This window comes from Polyergus mexicanus, unplaced genomic scaffold, assembly GCF_030449975.1.
Source record: "Polyergus mexicanus isolate NDT 795.1 unplaced genomic scaffold, iyPolMexi1.0 SCAF_19, whole genome shotgun sequence".
NCBI lineage: Eukaryota > Metazoa > Arthropoda > Insecta > Hymenoptera > Formicidae > Polyergus > Polyergus mexicanus.
This window is the reverse complement of record NW_027223339.1, coordinates 562996-586056: the sequence shown is the minus strand read 5'-3', so window position 1 is coordinate 586056 and position 23061 is coordinate 562996. Positions and strand designations below refer to the sequence as shown.

At 31.7% G+C, this 23061-nt stretch overlaps 1 protein-coding gene across 3 annotated transcripts in view; it reads left to right on the top strand.

Moving 5' to 3' along the window:
• Kair1d (Kainate-type ionotropic glutamate receptor subunit 1D) overlaps positions 1-23061 on the top strand; it is a 230611-nt gene that overhangs the window by 97620 nt on the left and 109930 nt on the right. For all 3 annotated transcript variants that reach the window (XM_070311206.1, XM_070311205.1, XM_070311204.1), the window contains 2 exons: positions 5128-5353; positions 9999-10154. In XM_070311206.1, coding sequence (XP_070167307.1) covers positions 5275-5353; positions 9999-10154 — 235 coding nt within the window. In that variant the 5' untranslated portion in view covers positions 5128-5274. The remainder of the gene's footprint in view (positions 1-5127; positions 5354-9998; positions 10155-23061) is intronic.

The following is a 23061-nucleotide window of genomic DNA, read 5'->3' as shown; positions in this document are numbered from 1 at the left end:
AGATTTTACGTATCTCAATAATTTAAAATGTTATACAGTTCAAATCTCAGTCTAAAAAAAAGATACTTAATATATTTTCCAACATAATATAATTCTCTTATTTTTATTTAAAAAATGTTTCCGATAATAAATATAATAAAAATGTAATTAGTATAAAAAAGAGAAAAACTGGCGTTTTGCATGTTTTATGTTACATTATTCTTTACTACTTTTTTCATATTTTGCTCGCTATTATATAATGTAATTTTAATATTTTATATATAACACGAGCAAATTCCGGTCTGTTTTCAACTTGCGAGACTATAGGGCTTTGACTCTTTTATATCCAACACATGGAATGATACTGAATATTTCAATTAAAAAATATATCGGCTTAATATCAAAAATTAAAGTACCTGTAACCAGCATTTATATTATCGCATTTTATTTTGCTCCGTTACAAACTGCGCAATACAAATTGGTAGACATTGCATGCCATGGAAAAGGAAGCGAATAGGATTCGAGCTTCACGGCGCATCTGCGGGGACTCGCTATATTTGCGAGTTTGCCAATGTATCGGAAATTCGTGGATTCATGTTGATGCGTCCGCGCCCAAATCGGTAACATCACTCCCGGAAGGAAGCCAACGAATGCAACCTGATAAGTTATGCGAAAAGAGAATCAGCTATCGATGCATGCGTTAACCGTCGTGTCTGTGCGTTTGGCAATATTCGCTCCGCTCCGAAAGATCTCACGGGCGTAGATCGGAAACGACGGGGCGTTTTGTGAAGTGGTGTGCCGGTTTTCCCAGTTAACTACCCCAAGTCGGTAATTCGTGGAACAATGCATAGCGGATGGGTAAATAGGTAAACGGTGCACTGCACGTTGCGAGTATGTATAATGCTGCATTGTAATGCCAGTCTTTGCCGTCCTGTTAAATTAATTCGAACTACCAACAACACAAGAACCAGTGTGAGATTTTAGATAAACCCCTATGAATAATATTAGAAACACAAAATAAAAAATAAATTTTTTTCCGACGGATAAAAGATTGGGGAAATTGATACTAATTTATTCGTCGCGTTTGCGTATATTATATAGGGGCACAATATTATTCTAACAATATTTAAGAAATATTATTTGCTAGTCCCATCGTATTCTAACTTTATTATATTAATTTTATTATAAACGTATATTTATTTAAATCCGTATTTCTTATTTTAGTTATTTTAAATATTATACTTATTGTTATTTAATATTTTATTTAATACTAATCTTTTCTCTAATTTAAAAGTAAATGAAAAAACTGTTATGCGAGTATATTACGCTTGATAATATTCTTTTAATAATTGTTTTTAAATAACTATATCTTCAGGAGCGATGCGAATTTAGCGGTTGTCATTAATTTACCATCGAAATTGAAGCTATAAATCGCATTTGCCAGCCCCTTTCAGCTTACCGCACAGGTTAGATTACTACATAGCGTTATATTGCTTCATACAACGTATAATATAATTTAAGATAGTTATAATTGATTGCACGTACACTATCATAGATATGATCCGATAATAGTAACATGACTGCATAATTTCGGATATAACCGAAATGTAATCTGTAGCAATATCAAATACTAAACAATGATGAAATGGATATGCATGATAGATATAATATATTTGCACATTTTATACATCTGTAACATATAATTTTTAACATTTGACGCTATTTTTGTGAGAATCACGCTATTAAAGAATTTAAGGTATTTGGAATATAAAATGTTGGATGAATTTAATCGTTCGAGCTCACACGTATTTTGAAATCGCTCGATTGATTGAAACACGAAACGATGATAAAGGCGAAAATATCGCCTGCAGTTTATCTGCGTACGTTGTTATATCATATACGTTCTCGATTGACACAATCTCTCCGACAATATACTTATAAACAATTCAATACGATTCATGAATGAAATATATACACGTCCAACAAAAAGCTCGGGAAAAACAAACGGAAAAATAAACGCGGTCCATCCTCCACGCGCGACAATTCTCCATTCTAACGAAAGAGCGGATTATCCAAAGGCGAATAAAAGATTTACGCCGTTTACGAAATCTGCATTGCGGGATTAACAAATATTTTTCTAGAACACACGGTACTGTTCTACATGGTAGTTTGGCGCGGCGCGACGCAGCGCCATGTACAATATTTTCACTGTATTCCTAGCTGCATTTACCAATCTTGCGCACTCCGACTCAGTGCTCTCGCAAAGCTCATATATTGTATACGCACGGCCATTGTAACTACACGTTCGTGGTTCGGATTACCAAAAAAGTCCTCTAGCAACAGTTTAAAAACACACGCGATCCTATTCTTTCTCTCGCTTGTTTTTCCATCAGTGCCTTCGCTTAAGAAGGAACTGGACGGATCGGCTACGTCAAAAGTTATAAATCTAGCACATTTCGAGATTCATGAATTTGACATTTCGCGCACATAAAGTATTTTTAGTCCTTTAATCCTTTAAAATGAAAAATCAATAATTAAATTATGAATTAAAATAAAGATTTGCTCTGCAGAACATAATATGATCTTAAAATCGTAAGTATTATCTTATACCCGACTAACTTTTTTTATAGTATGATTATGCACAAAAGATTCATAAAGATAAAAATTTTAATTCTACAAGACAAATCTTCAATTCAAATAAATTATTAATTTTATATTTCGCAAGATTAATAGTACTTTGTGTGCAATGTCAAATTTATGAATCTCGAAATATATTAGATTTATTAACTTTTGACGTAGTTGATTAATCGTATTTTTAATTTTAACCACCATAATATTATTTTGTAAAGATAATAAATACATAAAGCGCGGCTAAATTACATGTTTCGTAATTTGCGAAAAATTCGCTGAAGAATCAACAATCTTAATAGAGATTTCTGTTGAAAAATCAAAGTTTACTTATACATAAAGTAATCAAGTTTCAGCATAAAATAAGATTACTTTTAGAATCTGAAGATTTAACAATTCTGTACTTTCATAATTACATTTTCATAATTATTAGATAGAAAGAGTTAATTTTAAATATGTAAAAATTTATTCTCTCTTCTTTTGAATTGGTCGAGAACTAGATAAATCAAAAATGCTTGGAGAGAAAAAGGGGTGCATTTATAAAATAAAATAAAAAAAATCATTTATGAAAATTTAGATGAGATAACCGACTTATATCCGGAGATATTGTGATTTCAAATTGGTGCGACCTTTCACCTGCATTTCTTGCGCGATATCCGACCTGTACACGTAACATTTACTTTCATAAGGTATCACAGGGCAGCTGTAACAAAAGGAAAGAACTAGGCAAAGCAAGATGCGTTGGTATTTCGCGGAATATATTTCAGCGCGTAATATATTTTGGAATTATATTCAGCGCGACGTTTCGTAATGCTGCAATACAAATTGCCGGCATATACACTCATTGTGTGTAATATCTTACAAAAGTTATATTTAAAAAGAGACGAATAAGAGACATTTATATCTATTATAGTCATTTGTCTCTATTACGTTATCTCCAACAGCAATTATTCGCATGCCTATTTTACTATTTACGTACTTAATTTATCGCTCTATCACCGCTAGAGCATTAAATAAATATATCCATATATATATATTGCGTAGTTTCTATTTCTTGTAAAGCAATTAAATTGTAACATAACTTAATTCAATACAAATATATTTAAATAAAAACAAAGTTAACAAAATAATTAATTTAAAAAAAAAAAGATTACATTAATTGTTCTTTAATTAGTGATTTTTCTTTCAACTACACATTTAATAAAATAATTATACAATACTTGAAAAAAATTTTTTTCTCTCAGGTATCAACTTTTATAAAATCTAATATAATAAAAGTCTAATTTTTAATTGAATAATTTAAGCGAAAAAAAATCTCTTTTCTGAATTTATTGAAAATATTTTTATATGTGTATCAATATATGCATTTATATATAATAAAATTAAATTATAGTGGCTGAAACGGCATAGGATGCGATAAAAACTGCCCAAAAATATGCAATCAAAATTCAATATTGTACGTATAATACATTTTGAATGCCGTGATATTGCAAAACGCATGTATTATTAATAAAAAATTAATATATTCCGATTTTCCGTTACTTGAATTATTCGATTCGGCGATTCGTATATTATTCCAAGTTTTCAATTCATATAAATGGTGGAAAAATTATATTTAAATCAGCAAAAAATTCAAAAGGCAATATATTTGAAAATTCGAGCATTGTTAAAGAAATAATTATCTTCCATAAATAATAAAATAATAACTTGTGTACAATTTCCGTTGCATATCTCGTTTTGGTTCCTACTTCAAATAAATAAATCGCGCGAAATGTGTTATTTAATAAATAATCGTTGTCTCAATACGCTTATACATTGTTAAATGCGCAAACGGATAATTGCTAATTATATATATCTCTCTCTCTCTCTCTCTCTCTCTCTCTCTCTCTCTCTCTATATATATATATATATATATATATATATATATATATATATATATATATATATATATAGAGAGAGAGAGAGAGAGAGAGAGAGAGAGAGAGAGAATATATTTGTAGAGAATATTCATGTTTTCTTACGCTGTTGTCACGATTGCATTTTGAGGGATAATAATGCAACGATACATGAAGACAACAATCCGTGGCGTTTAAAGAAATATATTTATTAAAATAAATGAATTGTAAATATAAACGCTGCTGTTTTTAATATATATATATATATATATATATATATATATATATCCATTTATGTACATACTAGTCTGTACTTTATTAAGTACGATATTATCTATCCAATTTCGGGTCTCATGCTTCGCGATTTTTTCTTCTTACAATCCTGTATCCATTGCCCCGATATCAATGATCGATTTAAAGATCTATTATCATTTGAGTTTGCTCCTTCATTGGTTTCCGATTCTCGTAAGATGACAATTACAGCCGATTTCGTGTGAGCGATCACGATGATGTCATGGCGGTCTTGAAACATAATTCTCTTGTAAACGAGGGCAGATATTCAGGCCGGATACGAAGGTTTGCAGTGTGCATTTTAATGAACTTGCTGTCCAATCTTGTTTTCCAGTGGCGTAAGTTCCTTTGGGAGAACGAAGAGGAGAAGAGTCTACCGAGAGGAAAAGAGAGAAAGGAAGGAGAAGGAAAGGCTGCAGGCGACGGCGGTGGCGGCGGCGTCGGAGGGCGGGGAAGGCGGCGGGGTGAACCGGAACCGGAAATGGCTGCGAGGTGGCTGGTGCTGCTACTGGCGCTCCTCGTCGCCCACGCCGCGGCTCTTCCTGATTTCATTAGGATAGGTGAGTATCTTTCCCAGCTTCCCACGGTATGAAAGCCGCGACCTTTTCGACCGCATTGAATAGCATCAGTAAAATTATTATCAATGTCCCGCTCGATAATACTCGCGAGTGAGAAGACGGTAGCACGACTTGATTTTTTTAAGCTGATATTGAGAATGAAGCTTGGGGAACATTATACATAGATAAGATCTTATTCCTCAAATTAATTCTAAGCGAAATTTACTTTAACGGTATCTTGATCTCAAGCTTAATTATCGAGAAGCTCGCGCTAAAATTTCTTTTCAACGGAAATGCGCGTGCGGGGTGATTTACTCAATTTAGTTTTACTGGTAAAATTAACACAAATTAAAGTATATAAATATATGAGGAAAAATGCTAATTTTTTATTGCGATCTAACTACTGTAAGCCTCTAATATTGCTATAATATGGTAAAAAAAAATTGCAACAGATTTTATATAACGCTACGATAAATCACCCTCATAACGTGAATTTCAAATTTTGTGTGTGCTTTTTTTATACTAAAAATTGTAATTTTGGATTTTGTATAATCGAAATATGAGTATCGTTTAACGCGGCATCATAATATCAAATATATTCGTCGCATTTACACGAGGATTTATCGTATGTCATTCAACTATAACATTATTTGTTTTTTCTCTTTGCAATTGTAATGCATTTAAAAAAAATGTATGTTATATTTTTAGTTTTATTTAAAACTATCTTTTTACTAATTATATCGTCTTACTTTCAGTTATTCTTGCTTTATACTTTCCTAGTGTAAGTAATTGTTAACGTTACTTATTATAATAGCTTCATGAAAATGTTTCGGCTGCGAGGCACAAATAATTGAAATTAATGACAGTAATATCGCATTACTAACAGTGCTTTATTTAATTGGCACTGATGGCGATGCAAATTGAATATTGGCAGCGAAACGCGGACAACAGGCATTTTATCGACGTGAGACGAAAATTACCGAAGTTCTGGCTATTGCGCAGAGAGACAATCAGTCCGATATCAACGATGCGTGTACTACTGCGTACGTAGCGGATATATGCATAACACGTGGTATTTCACAGTCAAATGTCGTAAATTAGCTGCCTGTGGGTATATTAAAAGTAGTAGCGGTTGACTGTAAACAGAACAGACGTAGTGATATATACGGTACATTTACAGCCGCGCAAGTCGTAAAAAATTGCAAAATGTCGTACAATTGAACGTAATATTTAAATATAAAAAATTTATTTCATTTAAAAATCTTTTACATAAAAGCGATGATCAAGCGATAATTTAATTTGTGTATTTTGAACTTTTTCCAAGTATTTGTAGAAAAAAGAGCTATTTATATTTTTTAACAATCTAAAAAAGATTTTTTGCTCTTTTAAATTATATACGCATATGTATGTATGTATGTGTGTGTGTGTGTGTATGTGTGTGTGTGTGTGTTTATATATGTATATAATAACAATTATAAATTGATAAAATTAATCTAGTAATCACACATACATTTTTTTAAAATAGATATTTTACATAAATAAATAAATATTTATATATTAATTATTAAAGTAATATAATTCTTATATTTAAATTACTGTATTATATTGTATTTAAATTACTTTTATTATTTTCAATTATTGTATTGTATTCTTGTTTCACAACACAAAATATTATTTTATTCCAGTGGAAAATGTGTTTTGAAAGCATAGTCTTTTAGTTTTGAGTCGCGAAAAAAATGCTCGGTTGCTTTGACAAAAGCTATGCATATTTAAATTTTTATTATACGTAGAAAAAATTATTATAATTATGAGATTGTAAAGTGCAGTGATTTTGTTAATTTTTTTTCTAACACAAAAGAATTCTATGTATTTAAAGGAACACAAAATGATTTTGTTACATCGTTCGACGAACGGTGCTATTGTTGTCCGAAAGCAGAACCAATCGTGATACTGTCCAGAATCTAATGACAGTGTAACGTTACATCGGCTATCATACATATTTCCATATCTCAAAATCATTGATTCATACATATTTTTTGAAACACAGATATTGTATTTAATAATACAAGCGCTTTATACACACATCTGTATTAGACTTCTGTATTCCATTCTTATCTTTCGCAATACAATAAACAATAGCAATTCACAGATTTTGCACAAAAAGACTATACGTGAAACCGTCATTGTTTAACATTACGATCGTTGTTTTTATACGCGAGATATACATACAGATATACGCGAGCAACATGATGCACCTCTGTCCTTTGTGCTCTCTGAATTTTTATCGAAACGTAAATTCACGTTACACTCGATTTCCGAGCGCAGCTTTCTTTTTTAAAATAGCGAGGGAGAAGTAGAAGCAGATCAATATTATATGTCCGTGCTCAGGAAGATACTTGCTATGAGTTTTGATGCACTCATTCGTGCTACGCGTGCTTGCTCCGTGGCGTATCATCAATGGCGTGTGGTCAATATTTTTCTGTATCGAAAAACTGAAAAGCGAAGGAATTTACCAGAATAATACGAAGAGAGACACACCGAGATAAAAGAGACGTCGCTAGAGATTCTTTTAATTTTCATTATGTCTATTAAATTTTAAACGTTTTATATTTTAATTTTCTAATTTTCCCAGCATTCTCTTCAATATTAGTTCAATATCTGTTGTAATTTCTCGGGATTTTTATTTGCTTTTTTCATCGTTATTGTTAATCGAACAACCGCATAGTTTGATCTGTTAAGAAAATTACGTTGGCAAGTTATTATAAAGAACGAGGAAGAATAGAGTATAAACTTGTTTTTTTAATAATGATGTATAATATGATCTATGGAAATAACCTTTTGTAATTTTATTATTATTTCATAAATATATATGAAAAAGACAATTATGTATATGCGTGTGTGTATAACAATTTATATACATATATTTAAAAAATGTTTTCTGTTTTAAAACAGCAGAGAAGTTCGTTTTAAATTCAACGTTATTACAAACATGCTTTTTGTCAAACCAAAGTCAAGATTAAAAACGCGTATGTGATCGTATATAGCTTTCGCGATTTATTTTGCACAAACCGACCGCGAACATGTTTTTTCGAGCATATAATTAAACCGTAGCTTGAGATACGCAATGCTAGGAATAAGCTTGAACTTTCATGTTTCAATTGGGATCAATTTACCGTTTTTATTTCCATCGTGTAACGATTGCGACGAAACGTATTGCTCCATCAATATTTGAGCGGAATAATTTATTAACGGTCAGCGAATGAACGAGTGTAATAAATTTGGTTTGCAAACAAGGAAATATCTAAGTGACATAAACGTAGATTTTTAGCAGAATAATCGCGACGACTTTACAATTGACTCAAAATACCATTGTCACGATTCGTGTATTCTCGTACACATGCTTAACAATATTCCTAATATGAATTTGGTTGATTTTTTGATAAGCTGTTAATGTCATTACGCACTTTTAATCGCATCCCCCAGCATTTCGCAATCTCCTTCTTTTCTCTCTGACCTGAGGAATATATATTAATTTTTTATTTATACTTTTACGAATCTCTCTTTGGTAAAAAAATTATGTAAAATTTGTTCTCCCGATGCAAGAGCATTCTTCTCTCTTCTTCCATTTTATACCATATTCCTACTCTATCCAATATTTTTGCGTTATTACAACGTAATCATTATTGTCACAATGACTGCGGCGAATCGGGCGACCTTGCGCAAAGTGCGCCGAAGTAAATCGATAGCAGCTCACTAACGAGAGACGTAAATCTATCCCGCAAATTCTATAAATCGCAAAGTCAAGCCGGCGCAGCTGCTCGTACAGTTACTTTATGACGTACATGAGATTAAAATCGATTTATGGCGCCAATTTCTCCTAACTGAACGAATCGGAAGGCGCGGAATTTGAGCGGACCACACGAAGAAACTGTCAAGAGTACTTATGCGACGCGAGATGATGGAAATGACAGCAGATGGAAAGTAAAGAATTCTTCTATTGTTTTTGAAAGAGAGTACAAAAATATTGTATTTCACAAATTTTAATCTGATATTTTGCATATTTTTTATACGTCTTTTATTTATATTATTTATATTACTTTCATGCTAAATATATTCAATGCTGAATGATACAATGTGTTTTAAATTGATAAGTTTTTTTCTACACAAGGTATTAATAGATATAATACATTTTTATGATTTATTATTTACAATTTGTTATCAAAAATACTCGTAATAAAAATTAAAAAAAATATATATATTTAAATATAAAAATTATACTATAATATCACAACTGTCTGAAAGCCTTTATTTTCAAGCTTAAAGTATAAAAGATTTTTGCAAAAAAATATCATAATTATTTAAAAAATATTGGATATAATATAATAAACACATACACATACAATATTGTATATCGAACATCAAAGTTACGTGGAATATAAATCCGGTTTGAATCATTTAGCGCAAAGGTGTAAATGGATCATAAATCTTTATCGTTCGCCTTTATTGGCGGACAGAAAGGATCAGATAGATAGACGGTTGGATGAAAAGAAGGTCTGTGATGGTGATCGTAGACAGAAAATAAGGAAGAGTACATGTGCATGGATCCCGTCAAAGTAGCACTCTTTAATATGAATGCGTGATTTCCCAGGTGGGCTGTTTCATCCGTCGGACGACAAGCAGGAAGTGGCCTTTCGCTACGCCGCGGAGAAGATCAACGCCAACCGGGACATCCTGCCTAAGTCTCGACTCAGCGCTCAGGTCGAGGTGATACAACCGCAAGATAGTTTCCACGCTTCGAAACGAGGTGAGTTTCATAATTGAATCGGAAGTACTCAAGTGATACGAGACTCCGCTATTCTTCGCTTATTGTTAGTACAAACTTCTTATCAAGATTAGTTATTTTTAATACCGTCAATTGACGCAATGCATTTTAATATTTGCGCGTTAATAATTTATTAATCTATCTTTAACCCTTTGTTTCTTTATTATACCATATAAAATGCTTCATTATTTACCGTATGAAATTTTTAACAAAAATATTTTTTAAAAAATTTTTAATATTTACGCATATTGACATCGCACTCTAAACAAATAAAATTTTACATCACATATTATAACTTTTAAATTTGATTTGTGAATATTATACATTAAAGACTTTGAAATATAAAAGTTTTATACTCACACAAAATACTTATATAACAAAAAGAGATCCCAATTAAAATTAATATAAAAGTTTCCTTCCTATCGATGGTATATATATATATATATATATATAGCGTTGAAACCAAGAAATAAAAGAAATCAGATAAAATTATTACAATTGATAGTCTCCACAAAAGTCGAATAGTTAAAGACTTATGCTGCGAGCAAAGGGATACCAAGTTGACTGGAAATCGCTTCGCGTTAACGTATGCGTGGCACGCCAAGTCGCACGTAACTGTCTCGAAAGTTCGCACGACTTGCTTGATGCGCGAAATAAACTCCATTTACGCGATTAAGGATTCGAGACGTCGTTGCTGCCGTGAAGCTTCACTTTCGCACGTGGTGAAACCGGGTGTTACCAGTTGATGCCCGATGCGACGATCCTTCCTAGTTCTCCACTACCAAAATAGAACTCCCTAACATCCTTATCTCGAAGATGGAACCCATTTCCAACGCTGAATTCCGTTACTTGCAGTTTCGGTACATCTAGTGCATCGTATTAGAGAATCAGGAAGCCTTAATATGTTAAAAATGTCACTTTACGGATAATATTATGGATAACAAAGAATTTAATCTTTCTCTGTTCTTTGACGATGACAATGACGGTATTACTCGAGTAATTATAGACTATACTTTTTTTTTAATGATTACATTTAAAATATATATTTAATGCTTTCTTAAAGATCGTGATAAACTTTTTTACACACAAGACGTATATATAAATCTTACACTGTTATATGTAAATATATTTTTAAATTATAAGAACAAAATAATTATTATTTCTTGTTCCCCACGTGAATCAAAATTATCAAATTATTGATATCTTAATTTATTATACCTTAATAAACATTAAAATATTTTAAAACAATGATAAACATAAATTTTATACAAAATTAAAATAGTAGATGACTATCATTTTCAACTTTGTCAATAAATAAAAATATCCGGCTGTGAAAATCAATATGACATACACATTAATGTTGGAGGCACTTATATTAAGAAACTTATATTAAAAGTGACTATAATAAGAGTAAACAATATATATGTATATAGATTTATCTTCTTAATAGTAAAATATTTTTTTTAAATAGAGATTATTTTGCTATATAATTTATATTTAGTAAAGATATTATTTTTGACATAAAAGACAAAATTATTGTTATTATCGAAGATATAAATATTACTTTTGTTAGCATTAATGAATATCACGTAACGATTGCAATTACAATTGGAATAATTGGCATAAATCTAAGATTAATTACTCCTATTGCGGAAAGATCTACTTAGATTTTTAGAAATAACTAAGAAAATTAGTTATATTTTTGTGGGTCTTTTTTCCTTGATATTTACCTTCTCAAGATGTCTATTATTGTCCGATAAGCAATTTAAAACTACATTTATTACGTTGAACGTATTTCATAGTGTCTGTATATATTTTACTCCGTAATTTTAAAATATCACGTACCAACGTTTAGGTATATATGTTTTGCATTATAGTATATTTTCTTAAGATTATTATACTTCTTTCAAGACTATTATGCTTCTATCTCGTATTGTATTATTCGTAATAAGAAAATGTATAAATTCATAATTTTGTAGGATAATTTCATTGGAATATCTTCTGCATTTCATAATAGGATTTGTCGATCTACGATTTATGCGATTATTTTAACTGCGAATTCAATATTTTATAAAATGGAATATTTTATAGTTATTTTGTCCATTACTTAAAAGTAATATTCGCTGCGAAGTAATGATATATTGCAAATATTTTGGTCTTTATTACGATATTATGTAATAGGTGTTTCTTTTCACGATGACAAAATTATTAAATACAAACACTAAAAGAACTAAAAATTTAGAGGAACATTCTGTGAGTATTCTCTGCTATTTTTTCTTAAATAAATTTTTTTCGTTCTACGTTATTTTATATTATTATTATTCTCTTTTTATATATTTCTTTATCTCTTTCTTATTTTATTGGAAAAAAATTACAATACGTGTATAAAAAGTTGCTCCCTTGTAAACCAGAAAATGTATTACAAGTTTCCGACACTCACGGAGAACTCAATATGAAAATAGCTCCATCCGCACAATGTGTAAAATATAAGACTGCGGTTACACACACGTTTAACTATGTATACAGCCGGAAATTGATAATTTCCAGCATAAAATAAACTTGGCGAATATTTGCGCATGGTATTAACCAGGACCAACATAATTACCATGTCGAGTTACTAAATGATTAAAGAGAGAACGGCGCATTCTAAATATGCACCAGAGTCGTATACAGGCGCATCGGTCATGTCGCGGCGAGTATGCGAGCGTGTGAGTCGTTGCGAAACATCGCGCGGGAGTTGGATGGCCGAATTTGGCGAAACTCCAGAGCTGTATTACACTGTGAAAGCAATTTTATTGATAAACTTCTGTTTGCTGGAAGTTAACAAATCTCCTTGGGACACACACGGTGATCGCTACAAACGGTCGGGCTGGCAATCGCGTTGCACATTTCGCGACGCTCGAACTCGCCGCTATGGGTGATTCGAAAAATTTATCTTCTCCTGTAACTCGAACGACGAAACGGCACGGTGCAGAGCAATGAGCGCATTCGCGCATCGAAAACGAAACTAAACCTCCGTTAACCATGACGTATACTACTCCATCATAGGAAATTACACGAGATCCAAGCTTGCTATTAGTAAAATGACGTGTAACGGGAATATAATGCGAATTACACATGATTCACAAGTTTTATGAATACTAATATCCACTGCAACTACAATGCATATCGCGAACTCCGCGGATGTAATTTAATACTTGAATATTTAGATATCATCGCAAGTCGCGAATCTGAATAATTTGAAAATTCGGATAAAAAATACAATCGATCTAATTATAATTTAAATAATTTGAATATTATATATGCATAAAATAGAGGTTATTGCTTTAGATAAAAAACAAATAAATTAATTAAGTGATCTCATATTTCAATTTCAAAATCTATATCTATAATCTATGTAATTTAATTTAAACTGTACAATATTAATAGTAAGGAATATATATATATATATATATATATGATTTTATGAACGATAAATATAGAGGCATTATATACAGAAGTTAAACCTACAATATATATAGAGCGAGAATATATATTTAATATATTTATAAGGAATTTGTTACACTATTAATATAAATATTTACGACATATTTATTGAGACCGACGGTATATTTTTATTAGCGGTGCAATTATTTCACAGTCGTTCGAGATAAAGAAAGTGGACGAGAGAAGTAGTACTGATAAACAGTTGTCTGCGACGTCAGCCGCAATAGCGAGATAAATTAAATGTTGAAAATTCACTTCAGGTCTTGTGTTCTTCTCGTCGTCTAGATTCTGTTCGCCCTCGGGGCGATGAACCTCCTCGTTCGACAAACAGAAAGAGCGGATGGTCGTTTGGACGGTCTCGCCACGCCGTCTTTTTACGATGCGACGGAAAAACATCGGCGAATGCGGAGGCCTTTGTTCGCTTCGTACCTTCGCCAACCCGGTTGTTGGTAATAGAGTTTTACGATTTAGCTCTCGGCTGTCTCGGAATTTTCGGTGATACAGCCCGTTGTTCTCCGACGCGAAACGCGAGTTGGAGCGGAAGTTAACGAGGATTCGCGCATTCGATTATGCGTGTCGTTCTACTGCGCCTCGTTGAAAAAAATGTGCGATAGCGGTTCCACCAAGGACGATTGTCGAGATCTCGCTCTGTATGCATTGCGCGAAGAATATTATTCAAAACATTGGAGATCCGGAGCACTTACGCGAATATTATCGCGCGATAATCTTTGTAAAGTACCGAGGAGATTTTCTCGATTCTTTCAATATATTTTTGTGGTAGAAGCGATATTTCGCGAAGTAGAATCGATCGGAGATGACATTTCTTTAAAAATAAAAAGGTCTAGAATTTTTTCACAAAATTGAAAACATAATACATATCGTAGAATCTTATTTCTCTCTAATTTAAGTTTATGTAAAGTATATTTAGTAAAATTTAATAAATTTAAAAAATGAAATAATTTAATAATTTTTAACAACCACCATTTAAAATTTATTTATAAAATAATTATTACTTATTAATATGGAAGTTACATGGATTAATTCTTCTAGGAAAATAAAAAAATTTATGATTTGCTGTGAACAATTTCTTGTTGACAAATGATTTCCTATTGATTAAACTAAAATTATCCAACGAAATTTAAAAGTCCGCGTACATATATCTCTACTGTAACTCAAATACATTACTTATCGATTATATTATAACTCGCGTGTACGAAAAAAATCTCTCTCTCTCTCTTGCAAAACTGGACATCCCTCGGCGCCAGAGTGCAGAAATGAGAATATACCGAAATACCCTTGCGAAAGTATAAGGGACGTTCTGTAATATTTTACGCTTACGACGATGGTGCTTGGCGAGCGTGTCCGAGGGAGGTTTCCGTAACTACCCTTACGGGGGGGGGTGGGGGGGGGTGAAGTAACTCGCCGCGCAAGCGGTGGCGTTGTCTCGCTCGTTTCACTTTCGCTAAGCCAATTTCCCAAAAACTACCAGGAGGAAACGTAAAGTTCCGCGTCGGGATCGTGAGAGCGGCCGCAAGTTGCGCGACGCCGAGATGAAGCGATCCGCTCTAATTTTCCCGTAACTTTTAAGGTTTTTTTCTTTCACATTGTTGCGCAAACTTTTGAGAACCTATTGGCACGTGGGAAACAACCGACGCGTTTCTCTCTTTCTCCCCCTTTCTTCTGAAACTATTCTGAATAGCCTTGTTACCGTCTGAAAGAATATCGGCAAGTATCAAGAGATACACGCGCGTCATTAACTCTCCGCTATTTCAATATACATTGAAACACGCTAATTTGCATTTAATTTTATATTAAAAATAAGAGAACTTCATAAACAAAGCAGCTTTTTTCATGGAAAAATTCTGAATACATAAACATAATAATTCTGTTAATGAATATATAATATAGAGATTGTGAACCCAAGAAGTAACGTGCACGCACGCTACTTCAAAATAAACTTTAATGATAAAAATGATCTATTATTAAAAACGGAAGACAGGATATAGCACATTCTGTTATCTCACTGCTACTATCACACACACACACACACACACATATATATATATATATATAAATTATAATGTATTGTTTGTTAATTTCTATATTATGACAATATCACAATAGAGGTTTAAAATCGAAATATAATTTAAAGAATAAATTGAAATATAATATGAAGGAAAAATATAAGAGTATATATGAATAGTACAGTAATATAATATTAAAGAAAAAATATGTTGAAAAAATATAAATTAAATAATAAGTAGATACATCGTTTCCATCAATATTGTATTACTTTTTACGTTTATTAAAGACACATAACAGCGTTAATTAATTAAATCTTATTTGAAATAACGATTCTTTATCATGTTTTTATATGGATATTTTACATTAAAATTTATGCATATGTAAAGGCAATATAATTTTATAAAAGATATAAGACATTTAATCTAAAATAAATTGTTTTAGAACCTAGAATTTCGCAAATTAAAAAGCTTGTCGATATCTTTCATGACAATAAGAGCTTACCGAATTTTTTCAGATATTAATATAATTGATGAAGTATCTATTAAACGCGTAATCTTTTTAGCAATAGTGTCTTTTAACATAATGAAATGGAGCAAATATATATCTCGCATTGTCGGTTACCTTACGCTTCTGTTAAGAGTTCATTAAGAACGATATAAAACCAATAATATGTTTCCATTATTATATGTATATTACATTTTATTATATTTTTATATATTAAAAAATATGTGATAATATATAATATATATAAAATATGATAATTTAATATTTGTAAAAAAATTTGAATATGTGAGAGAGATTTGAATTATAATGCACTTTTAATTTAATATATTGTGTATATTTATAGTTATAAATTTAGCATGTAGATTTATATCCTATCGAAATTTTTATCAAAAAATTCTCGTCTTTGACTGTATCATAAAAAGAACCGAGAAAGATTTTTAAGATGATATAGTAAAAATATCCGAATAACATTTCTCTCTCTATATATATATATATATATATATATATATATATATATCTCTTTTCTCTTTTGATGCTCTAGGATTTTAAAAATATTAAAGCAAATATATGTTGCGCCTATCATCGAGACCCTTTAATTTATTAACGCTAATTTTCTAATGCGCATTGGCCGATAGTTATAGATAGCTTATACTAACCTTCATAAATAGATCGACGATTTGGGGGTGACGATTAAGCGCGACCAATCTCGTGAGTAATTACACACGATAATCAGGTGGCATATGTCGCTCGCTCATTAGCAAGCGCGCAAACAATACAAGTGCAAACTGTGCTCTCAATGCGGTTTGAACGTAACGACATGTTGTCTTCCGAAATCGCGATGCGATTTTCGATCACGTTCCCGTACGCGAATGGATGTTAGATATATCTCAAATTCACTATCAACGCTCAATTCACCAGCTGTTTTACAAAAAATTTAAACTTTCTGACATTTTATATAAAGACTAGATTTTTTGCGAGAAAACTGACGTACGATTTTACAAAAAAACTTGTAAGAGATACACAATGACGAATGGTAGCGAGAGATTGTCAGCGGGGGAAAAAGATTGACAAGGGACACAGAGCAAAGAAAGAGATAAAATCGCGAAGTTGCTCGATAATGGTAGTCATGAATAATGTAATCGCTTCTCGCGTTGACAAAACGCTTTTTGTTTTTCTTGAACAGCCATTTCACGTACGTTAGAAGAATGGAAAGTCAAAAATAAAAAATAAAAATTATTAAATATTATATATTAAAAATTGATTTAAAAAAAAAAGAAAACATTAAAATCTTAAAGCTTTTATAATTAAAATAACGTTCATATTACGTACGATGCTACAATTATTTACTCCGAAGCACGATAACTTGTAACGACTTACAAGAGATATATCAGGTTCACGCGTATCTACAATGAACCTTCTAAGTATTAAACGTCGCGTCGTGCAAACGTCGCAGCCAATTTAATCGGCACACACGTAGCGTGTCTTGTTAGGACTGAACCAGCTCAGAATGTTGGCTCATTCTCTCTTCCTCTCGGCGAATCTGCGAAATGTTGGCGAGGAACTGTTCTCGTGGACCGTAGCGGGAGCGCGTTAGCTTTTCATGCAATTACAAGGCGCACATAAGGGCGCAACCTAACTCGAAAACGGCGCCGTCGTAATTATGGTTTTGAGTTTTTCAATTACAACAACGGCACTTCCACAACCGCGGTGCGCTCGCAAATGTTCTTCGTCGTCCGTGTAATTCGCAAAATAATTAGCTTCTCTTTTCTTTTTTCTCGAAGATTGCATTATATGCACTGCGGAGATTTTCATCTTCTTTCCTCATTAGTGTTTTTTAAAATTACGATACTCATTTTAATTTTAGGATATCAACCATACCACGTTACACCATTTTGTCGAAGTAGTAAAAGAACTGGATGCTAAATAAACAAAGAATTTAATACGGTTAATCTTTGTTGGAAAAATGATGTGTATTATAATGCTAATAATTAATAAGGGAACATTTGCAAATTATTGAGAAAGATGCCTTTTATTAACCACGAAGAAAGATTAATTATGCGTGTAATATATGTTAGAAACAATATTAATTTCTTACTAAAAGAAATTTTTTTTATTTTGTATAATCTTATACTTGACAGAGAAAAAAAGATGAGACTAATAAATATTTTATAATACCAAAATTTTAAAAGCAGAGCGGGAAAGATAATACATAACTAATACATAAATCATAATGCGTCCAATAAAATGCGCGTATAGCGGTATGCAATTCGTACAAAAAGCCAGGCAAACGTTATGAATACTTTCGGGTCACCGCAATTTCCGCCGTTCCTTTCAGAATTGGACACTTTTCTGTTTGCAGAACTCTCTCTCTCTCTCTCTCTCTCTTCTCTCTTTCTCTTTTTCTTTCTCTGTTTCTCTTTCGATGGAATAAATCGGATGTTTTATGCAAGCTTATACACGTACAATTAAACGTTCCCATTTCGCAAGACCCAAAAAATACACGAAAATAAACAATAGAAAAGGTATTTTGTGAAAATGGTAACTTGTAAAGTAATTTTGTAATAAGATTTAAATTATTTAATAAATTTTATTGATATTTTACTTTAAATTACGAGATATTAAAGATTCAAATAATTTTTTGTTAATTAAACTGCACGAGAAGCTAACATCTCGCGCGTATTTCGTTTTCTAATTTAAGATATATATTATTTAAAAGAAAGAAATCTTTTTATCACCAAAATTTAATATACAAAAGTTGTATGTGACAGACAAGACATTAGTATGATACTTTTATCTTATAACAACAACCCAACACAACCGCATAAAAATTTGCTTAAAACATATATCATACACAAAATCTAATATAAGCAAGAACATAAAAAAATCACGATCCTGTGTTCCTGTTTTATGAAGTTGTTTGATCAACGAAAATAATTCTATTCAGACGGAATGATTAAATAAAGACCACGATGACCCTTGCGACGTTGAATGCACTTTGTTTTATTCTGGCTCGTTACTTAATGTAGTTTCTTCTCGTTCCTCTCGTCTCTCACGTAAGTCTCAGAATGGCTTACTATTCTTTCGGCAACTTCCGCTATTTTTCTCCCCTATAAAGTACGCGCCGTTTTGTCGTCCTTAAAATTAAAATAAATATACGAGCCGGCGAAGTTCGTTAAGAAGAAGATCCTCGCTATTTAGTAAATCTACTTGAAATTCTCAGATATGGCCCTCGCTGGTACAATATAACTGAGAAAAGTCGAGTGTGCTTCCGCATTTGCGGTACAGAATGATTCGCTTGATCTAGTATTACAAACGTTTTTGTAGGAAATCTAATATTATATACCAGTATAACAACATTATATTTTGCATTAATAACACACACACATATGTAATTTTTTATAATATTATCTTAATTGCATTAAAAGAAACTAATTATAGATATTGCGCACTTTGCGTTTTGTCACAATAGAAATATACAATATGTTAAACATACATTTCTAGTAATGTATTTTTCAAGTTATATATAATTGGAAATATAATATTATTGGAAATGCAGAAATTTTTACGAATTACCATAGTTGTTGTCGATTAATATATCAACAAAATAAACAAGGAAAACAAAAACGTATATACAATACTTTATTTAATATAAAAAAAAAATTTATTTCAAAACATTTTTAATTCAAAATTTAATTATAAAGAAATTTAATATTAAATCATCGCGCAAGAGAACTGTTTTTATTGACGAGAAATCGATGTGAAAATTATTAAATTTAGTTCATGAACTGACTGGATGGAAAGTAAGCCGATAATATCTTGTAAAAGTTTTTTATTTTATATACTCTTTTATTTTATTTTTACAATCGTACACATTGTATTTTTAACGATCAAAAAAGCGACGTTAAAACGAAGGATTTGCTTTTATAAGGAATAAAGGATTTAGAATTCTTTATCAGATAGAGAAGCACAAGGCATTGGGGGAATATAATCTTCTATATGTCTGTTGTATTATATGTAAGCGTTTAATAAGCGATGAAAAATTAATCGTAACGGAGGCTAAATTTGCGACACAGTGGCGAGAGGGATTTCCCTAAAGCCGCTTATGAGAATCCACCTAAGTCTCGAGATGCCAAACTACAGTCTAAGATAATCATATGAAAGCACTCAAGAGTTCTATGAAGAATGTTATTCGCGTTATATCGCATTATATCAGTAGAAGATTTTCGTACTCCTCCTAATTGTGTACGCACTTCGATACGCTTCTTAATTGCTTGTATAAGTAGATTTGGGGTGCCGCCTTAAATTTTGCGGAATTAATTATCCGATGTAAATGAAGCCGTCGATCGTTTGAGCTGAAATCCTCGTAATAATTTACGAGGAATAATAGATAATTGTCACACCAACCATTTTAATATAATATAAGCCGTAGGATTATTAATGCCGTTCTTGGAATATTCACATCGCGAAAGAAAATTATATAAATGCCTTTTGACCAAATTACGTTTTTATTAAAAAAACGAAAAATATGAAGCCATTGAAAACATAAAGTTTATTGCAACTTTTACTAAATGACATTTAAGATAAATATTGTGGCCTTTAAATCCCCTTTTAAACATTGTCTTTGTGTTTGAATAATTTGTTTGGAAAATCGATAGTAAAATCAATTTGTTCCGTTTTAACTACCTCGTATCTACAATAAATCAACCAACTGCAAGGCAAACACTGCAGGTAAGTCAAAACAGGGGAACGCGCGTGTGCAAGTTCGGTATCTCATTTTGCCTCGGTTAATTTTGAATTTTCGCAAAGTACAACAAGAGAGAGAGAGAGAGAGAAAGGCAGGCTCAACCGCTCAACGAAACCATTACTTTTGGCTGATAGACGAAAGTTTCGTCGGTATGGCGAATCGATCGCACCGGCTGGCTCCGGCTACGGGTGGCGTCGCCCCGTTTTATGGAACCCGTTGCGGTGCGATCTAAACTTTTTCCTCAATTAAGGAAGCGAGTTTCGAAGCTATAATTTCGTGCCCTGCGTTTTACTACTTTTAATAAAATTAGCGACGCGCCGCCGCGGAAATCATCTCGGGCTCAAATGACCATTTCTCCTCCTCTCTCTTTCTCGTTCTCGCTCGAGCTCTCCCATTTCTCATCCTTTCCTCAAATAGACTCGAGAACAGTAGTGCGAATAAAAACACCATAATTATCCTATTATTCTCCGTCATAGTTCGCGCTTTGGAGATTTGAAGCGAAGGAAATTGTATGGAAAAGTAATAACGCGCGAATAATCATTGTTTCAGACATATTCATTGCAACTTTGATTAATTTATATTGTAGTTTGCTATTGTGTAATTAAATTTTTCATTGCGCGTTAAATGGTTTAGTTTATATATATACAATTAAATATATACATATATTCTTTCGTTGCTTTTGCTGACGAGCGCGCGACAACCAAGTTCCATCGCGGCGTGTTGCCTTCGTCGAATGGCGCACGCGAGGTACATAATGTATGTAGCTGCATAAAAAATCTTAGCTTATGTGAATTACATAATTTTATATGGTTTTACATGTAAAAAAATCGCAAAAGTTTTTTTTATAAAAATACATTATTAATTTTTTCTCTATTCTCGCATAAGATTTTGTTAATAAAATATATTTTATTATACAGATGGATTCTTTTAAAACAAAATTTTCATTCAAAACAGATAATTTTAAAATGTCATTATTCAAGATTATTAATTTAATTAATTTTTCATTCTTAAGTTCATGTATAAATTGCACATTGCACGGAAGAATTATTACTAAATGTTGAAAACTGATACAACTATATCATTCAAGATTCGGTTTCGTCAACTAGCCCTTCAGCATAAAATACCTCGTATTGTTTTCAGTTGTGTATTCAGTGAAACTATACGTGCTTCATTTATCTACGAGTGTCACAGGAGAAATATCCAAGAGTATCAATAAACAAGTGTGCTCGAATATCGTTGGTCATACGAACCACCGATATTTCAGGTTCGATTTCAACTCTCTCTTGACCCGCCCTAAACTATTAAACTCTTTTAAAGTGGAAATAGCAATTTCGAGTTTCACGCGTGGGCAACGTAAATTCTCTATCAAATTTTGCAAACAAATTACATGTACTGTTTTCTTCTTATTTTTACATTAGTTCAGATGCTAAATATTATACAAACATTCTTGATTAAACAATAGTAATAACTTATTTAAACTTTTATGATTGCATTATATAATATAATAAGTATCAGTTGTTATATATAAGCATATTGAAAATATTTTTAATAAAATGTGTAAAATCAAAGAAGAGTTAATCATTTATTATAAAACTTTTAATATGTCGCAAGACTTATTTCCCAAGAAATTATTTATGTTTCAGTGTTTCTAGTTATATTGGGAATAAGAACATATTTTAATAGATAATAATGCATAAAATCATAATCTGTTTATTTATTCTTTATCTCATCTCTATTTTTCGTTAAATTCATAATCTGTTTATTCTTACAAAGCTAGACTTGTAAAACTAAACTAAAAAAACTTGTAAAAAAAATACTTTATAGATTAATCGATTGGTTAATAGTTTTGTGGAGTGGAACCGATAAAGGAACGTTTACGTCGTTTTATTAATAGGTAATAACAGATCACAAATTGAAGTACCGCTATTGGAATATCGGTCGACGAAGCGTTTTGTCGAAGGATGTGAAATGTTCGACAGGATGACACATCGCGGGATTACATAGGACTGCATCATCCTCGGCATTACAGGAATTCTATTAACTCCCGCTATCTCCTCGCGAATTCTCGACAAACCGGGAATTTTTTATTTTTCTCCGCTAGGTAGTAGCCGCGAATAATGTTCAATAAAG